Source organism: Branchiostoma floridae, chromosome 2 (assembly GCF_000003815.2).
Source record: "Branchiostoma floridae strain S238N-H82 chromosome 2, Bfl_VNyyK, whole genome shotgun sequence".
NCBI classification, from domain to species: Eukaryota; Metazoa; Chordata; class Leptocardii; order Amphioxiformes; family Branchiostomatidae; genus Branchiostoma; species Branchiostoma floridae.
The window spans coordinates 12,206,586-12,213,510 of record NC_049980.1 but is presented as its reverse complement, the minus strand read 5'-3'; the positions used below and the strand labels follow the sequence as shown (position 1 = coordinate 12,213,510).

The following is a 6,925-nucleotide window of genomic DNA, read 5'->3' as shown; positions in this document are numbered from 1 at the left end:
TGCCTCCTGAGTTGTGCTGTTTAACCACATACGTACATTCATTCATACATACGCAAATGCACGCATACACACATACATACATGCATACATACATACAGACAGACACTACCCAAAGCATTCTCGTCGAAGATAACTCGCTGCAGATACACGTGACGCATTGCCATTGACCTACTACAGCAGATAGAGTCATTACAGCACACGCACATATCCACTTCAGACCATGAACTCATATTCAACAGGCATACTTAAGCCCCGGTCACAAAGCGCGTACGATTCCTTGCGATGGACTATTCCGCATATCGTACGATGAGCGCAGTACATCGCAACAAAATCATAAGCATCGCAAGCCATCGCAACGCATCGGATGGTGTTCAAAATTTTTCCAGCGTCGCACGATTTTTCACTTGTGTCTCTTCTGTATAGCCGTCTGACCGCTTTTGTGCTTCTTTAACCAACAAACATGTGGACGTAGCTGTTAAATACCTTCCTATAATATCTTTAACTGTAAAAATAAATTGAAAAAGACCATGACAACAGTATTACAAGCAAAAGTTCAAATCAAGCGTGAGTACTGGTATGGTTATCTCGGCCTGCTTGCCGGCTCTACGTGTCAGGCTCTGTCGAAGATCGTATCATGATATGCTATCAACAAAAAGATGCCATCATACAAAAATCAAATGATAAGCATTATATCATATATATTTCCGACTCATAGAGCCTGCCTTTATGTTCGAGTTGTCCCCATGGTTATTACGATTATGGTAAACTGACCCAAGAGTGCCAAGACCGACGAGAGCTGAGATTTGATCTAATTATAAACTCACGTGCATGAAGCGATCAAACTATTGTCTGCATCACCTGTGCGTGACGCGCTGTTCTCTGGTTGCGACTGTGGCAGTTGCGACTGATATATTTCCCCTTTTCGTCAATATCGACAATATCAGGTAAAACTGAAACCATCACAACATACTAAAAAATCATAAATCTATAACCTCATCAGTAGACAAAAATTGCCGTAATGAACTCTGCTATGGGGGCAAATAAAACCTTACGACGATAGCGAAATTTTGAACATGTTCAAAATCCATTTCAGCTCTATTTTTCGCCATACGACGCTCCCCGATTTACTATGATTCACTGCGATTGACACAGGCACGCTCTTATGACCTCATCGTACGATCCACTACGCGCTTTGTGACCACGGCTTCATATACTTAAACCATTGCTTCCGATTTTCTTCCGACTTACGTCGCACTGCGATTATCCTGCGCATCGGAAGGAATCGCAAGGAATCGTACGCGCTTTGTGACCGGGGCTTTACTGAAATTGATTCTCTATTCTGTTAAAGCGTTTACATTTGGTAGCCGTAGAAGTCAGATAAAACAAACGTAATATGTTAGAATGGGGTATTGGAATTTAAAAAAAAACTATCTAGATTAAGTAGAAGCAAGATCTTTATAATGATTGCCAATGGCCAATTAATTCGTCACGTGTGCTACATGAATATTTACGTCACAAAAACAGGAATGGGTTTTCTTTATTTGAGCTAGTTTTACGTTTGATTTGATGGATAATCGGCCATATGTTTTCTAATTAAAACTGTTATTTGTACCTATATTCAAGACATCTTTACATATTTATGAATTCTAGTCCGATGTTTTATCCAAAGCACTCTCCCTGTTCCAAGTCTTCCATCCTAAAGTTGTCCTAACATATTGCCATAAATAATCATTTTTAGACCTTCATTAGTTAGTTTTGATTATATCAATTTTAGATAGTCACAAGAAATCGCACTTAAACCGGAATCTCCCTCACCAACGAGTATTCCCGATGCCACCATAGTGGACAATATGCTTTCATTCACATTCTTGCCATGTCCTCCAAATCCAACATACCAAATGTAAATTTCTCCAAGTAGTTTGATGTCATAATATCAGCATTTGAGGACTCAGAAAATTGTCATTTATCTGAACCTAGGATTCACTATGTCCTCATTACATCAACCTCCCTCTGGCACCCACACGCAAAGCCATTATTACTTAGTATTTACAAACCACAGCTACGGAGGCGCGAACACTTGTCTATTCAACAGGTTGTGGTACGATGCGAAATGGGACTTGGGTAGAATGTCTCTCTTGCTTACCTGGTTAGCAAAGGCGTCACGGAGGCGGGCGCACGAGCTTTTTCTGCGGACCCTGCCGGTCGGAGCATCCGCTGAGCTGAGCTGCCACGTCCGTAAGGCTTCCACTAGCTCGGCGGGCTGCACAGGGCCGGCGCTATAGGCAGGGTTCTCGGGTCTTAGCGGTGCGTAGGCGTAGCTGGAGTCCATACTTTGTCTTGCCAACCCTCAAGACGACATTACAGGGTGACGTATAAGCTTCCCGCAGCAGATTTTCTGTCGAGATTTTGGGGCTACTGTGTGTATCTTATTTCAGTCGACGGCTGGAATGGCTGGCTGGTCCACTACGTATACGCCTCGGTTTCTTTCCGCTCGCCGTGTTGAATTGCGAGGACAGTCTTTACTGTAAGAAGATATATGCAAATCTCCCGCGGGGATAAAAGCTTTTGAGTAACAGTTACCGGCGCTAAGAGAAGAATTGCGTCCAAGGGTATTTAAGTCTAGTGTCCCCCTGGCTGAAATTAACGTCATGACACGATCGGCTATCACCATGCAATTTAATTCAATGTAATTTGTAAAAACCTACGTGCTGTGACCCGCGAACATGAGAAACGGATGACACGTTGATAAGATGAGAATATGAATCGTGAATCTTATCGTACCCCCAACCGCCCACTCACTGCAACCTTATATATCTACAAAATCTGAATTTCCATCAGCACAAGGTGTTGGAAAATGTATTTTTGTCTGTTTGTTTATGTTTGATGTTCGTAATTGTATTTCATTTCGATGGAACAGACCAGAATAACATTTAGTTGACCCCTCGTAATCATACCTCCTGAGGTATATGATGACTTTTTGATGGCGAGGACGTTGGAGAAGCAGGTGTTCAGGTGACAAGGCTTCAAGATGTGCGTGCATCTATAGCGGTGTCCTGTCCCATTGTAATACCTTCCTTAGTTGTCAAATGTCAATATTCATCGCTCAATTCTTCTTCGCTCCTCCAAACAAGCAAATAAACAGCCATTTATTGAGAAAGTTAACAGAATAAAACGCGTAACAGCACGATTTAAAGATCGTACCGAGTACTCTCAATAAATGTTGACAGAACCATGTGCTCTTTACGAAAGATTTTGTGACATGGCTGACTTGATGTTTTATAATTACCGACTAGATCCGGCTAGATTTATTTATAATTGTAGCCCAAGGGAAGATGTCGGAAGTAAAGCCCCGGTCACAAAGCGCGTACGATTTCTTGCGATGGTATATTCCGCATATCGTACGATGAGCGCAGTAAATCGCAGCAAAATCGTAAGCAAAATCAGCCATCGCAACGCATCGGATGGTGTTCAAAATTTTTCCAGCGTCGTACGATTTTTCACTTGTGTCTCTTTTGAATAGCCGCCTGGCCACTTTTGTGCTTCTTTAACCAACAAAATGTGGACTTAGCTGTTGAATACCTTCCTATAATATATTTAACTGTAAAAATAAATTAAAAGAGACCATGCCAACAAGAGTATTACAAGAAAAGTTCAAATCAAGCGTGAGTACTGGTATGATTATCTCGGCCTGCTTGCCGGCTCTACGTGTCAGGCTCTTTCGAAGATCGTATCATGATATGCTATCAACTAAAAGATTCCATCATACAAAAATCATATCATGAGCATTATATCATATATATTTCCGACTCATAGAGCCTGCCTTTATGTTCGAGTTGTCCCCATGGTTATTACGATTATGATAAACTGACCCAAGACCGACGAGAGCTTAGATTTGATCTAATTATAAACTCACGTGCATGAAGCGATCAAACAATTGTCTGCATCACCTGTGCGGGGCGCGCTGTTCTCTGGTTGCGACTGTGGCAGTTGCGACTGATATATTTTCCCTTTTCGTCAATATCCACAATATCAGGGAAAACTGAAACCATCACAACATGCTAACAATTCATAAATTTATAACCTCATCAGTAGACAAAAATTGCCTTAATGAAGTCTGCTATGGGGGCAAATAAATTCTTACGACGATAGCGAAATTTTGAACATGTTCAAAATCCATTTCAGCTCTATTTTTCGCCATACGACGCCCCCCGATTTACTATGATTCACTACGATTGACGCAGGCACGCTCTTATGACCTCATCGTACGATGCACTACGCGCTTTGTGACCACGGTTTTATATACTTAAACCATTGCTTCCGATTCTCCCCCGACTTACGACGCACTGCGCTTATCCTGCGCATCGGAAGGAATCGCAAGGAATCGTACGCGCTTTGTGACCGGGGCTTAAGTCCGAATTCAACAGGTGGTCGCAGTATTCTCCCCCGGCGCCGAGTGGGAGAGCGTTGTTCAGGCGGACATTATTCGGCCCGTTTGTTTTTGTAAAATGTTCGGCCCGTTTGTTTTTGTAAGTCTCCCATTAATGCTCAGCCAGGAAGCAATCTTATTTCCTATAGCCCGAATGATGAATAGAATTATAGAAACGCCGCAAAGTCACAGTCGATGACTTTCGTCTTAGTATATATGGTTTGCATACAGAATAGAAAGACCCTTCGTGTCGAATGTTCTTCGGTTCAGCTTTCTACTTAAATGCTAAGCTGTATGAAAGCAAGTATACTCTTCTCATCACTAAGGAAGTCATCGGCCCTTTTAGCCTACTATTGCTGCTTTTGGTCGAGATGATTTTTCATTCATGTTTGCACAATATGCAGATCAATTACAACTCCCGCTATAATGGCAGTACAATTGACAGGCAAGTCATTTTAGCGTTGGATCCTCCTGAATAAAGGAGAATGTTAAAGACAATAAATGGAATGTACGGAGAGAATTGACATTTCACCTTTTTTCATCCACACATCAAAAACAACATCTTCTTAGCTAATGAAAGGGTTGTCTTTGGTTTGAGAAGCTGTGTACATTGTAGCTTGGACTTACGTCAAGTAATGGGTCTGAAGAGAAAAGCAAAGACACTGCTAACATGTTTCCCTCACTGAGGTTGTTGTTACCATGGGTACAGGATCAGGAAAGACATACATGTACATGCATGTACAAGAGAAATGTAAACATGGAAATGCACTCACTGCCAGGGTTCTAGCTTTCTTCCTGTTCACCCTAAAGGAATAATACTGTCTATGTGTCTGTCTATAATGTGTCTGTCTTCTATCATATTTGCCACAATGATTATGCCACATTAAGTGTCGATAAAAGTCCCAAGTTGACGGACTTTTACCCAAGAAAAGCTCACGACTGGAGAGGATTTTAAGGACCCGTCGGCTCAAACTGCATGTGGTTGTGAATATTGGCTATGGGCAACAAATAACAAGTATTAGTAACTTGAGAAAAACAACAACAAAATAGCTTGAGAAACGAGCACTTGGTACGCAAAAACAACTCCGCTTATTGACAGTCTACTCATGTTTGATTTGATCGGGACTGGTCCACACAAAAAGCCTTGGTATAAAGTGATTTTGTATACAGGCTTGTTTTCACTTCCTGTGTTGCCTCGTACCGCCTGTAGGGGCCTACACACCTACAGACATCAGAAGAATTACACAAAGGCCATGTCATGATGTGCGCAGCTGCCCTGCTTTGTGATAATGGAACCGGTATTATTGTTAAACGTTCTGACATTTACATTACTTACGATCAGGAGTAGCACATCCCTAATTAATCCGGTAGGGATCGTATACGCCCACTTTAACCATAACCTTTCATATTTTTTAGAGTTCAAAGAGCATTTGAAAACAATGGACATCTTCCGTGAAATATCATGATCAAAAGATTCCTTGTCAATTTTCATTTTTGCCTTTGCCAAGAAGGCTATGTTTTCGGGTATTCCATTAGGTGATGGGGTTACATGTAGGTCAACAGCATGTAACTTGAGAAATTGTGGATGGAATTTTAAATTTGTGATTTTGGTAGGTTTGCAGCGGTTGTAGAAAGAAAGGGCAAGTTCGAAAACGGTGTAATTCGTGCATTCCTAGGACACTTTAGCGGGATTTGTTTTTTTGTGCGCTTCTTTGTGAATAGCATAACTCAAGAAGCTGTAAATGTATCTTCACGATAATGTGTAGGTGTGAAGCGATTATGAAGAGAAAGGCCAAGTGCGAAAGAAAATGATTTACCTGGCTATACCTACGGTGCTGTAGCTGGCTTTTGGTTGTGAATAAGATAACTAGACTGTGGATGGATCATGATATTTCGTAGGTAAAGACCTGCTGTGAAAAAGAGGGTCAACTTAGAAAATGGTTTACCTGGCCTACCGGGTCTGCAGCCGGACCTTTGTACGTAAGCGCATTTGTCTGTAAACAATCCCGAGATGGGTCCGAGATGTCGATGGACGTTCATTGATATTTGGTAGGTGGGTTGGAGTGGCGAAAAAGAAGGCCAAGATCAACATTGCTAAGAAGTGGGTTCTAGACGGTCAAACGTGGTATAATTGGAAATGTCTTTTGGTGGCTAGTTGTAATCTGAAAACCGTTTTCAAATCGGGTGCTTCCTTGCCGAGATATGACCTATTAAAGCACAACCCTAACCCTGCCAAAATCCAGAGCATGAAAAATCCGCTAGGAGTCGCTAAGACATTACCCGGTGTATCTCCTGTGGGATAGACTACTACATTTGCATATACAGGGGGATCCGTTTTCCCGTCTGAGTTTTCCAATTATTTATCTATCTACCCAAAGACAAACATGGCTAAAAGATATGATGTTTAATTAATTGTTATCATTTGCAAAGTAGCTCAAGTAATAATTTCTGTTAAGTATGACTTTACAATAAATATAATTGTGACTGACGAGAATGAAC

The 6,925-nt window shown here is 41.5% G+C and overlaps 1 protein-coding gene across 1 annotated transcript in view; it reads right to left on the bottom strand.

Moving 5' to 3' along the window:
* Positions 1 to 2,592, bottom strand: part of LOC118404112 (neurensin-1-like) — a 5,178-nt gene extending 2,586 nt beyond the window's left edge. Inside the window, exon 1 of the mRNA XM_035803101.1 lies at positions 2,144 to 2,592. Within this exon, the coding sequence (XP_035658994.1) occupies positions 2,144 to 2,329 (186 nt within the window). The 5' untranslated portion in view covers positions 2,330 to 2,592. The remainder of the gene's footprint in view (positions 1 to 2,143) is intronic.
* Between the last annotated feature and the right edge of the window lie 4,333 nt (positions 2,593 to 6,925).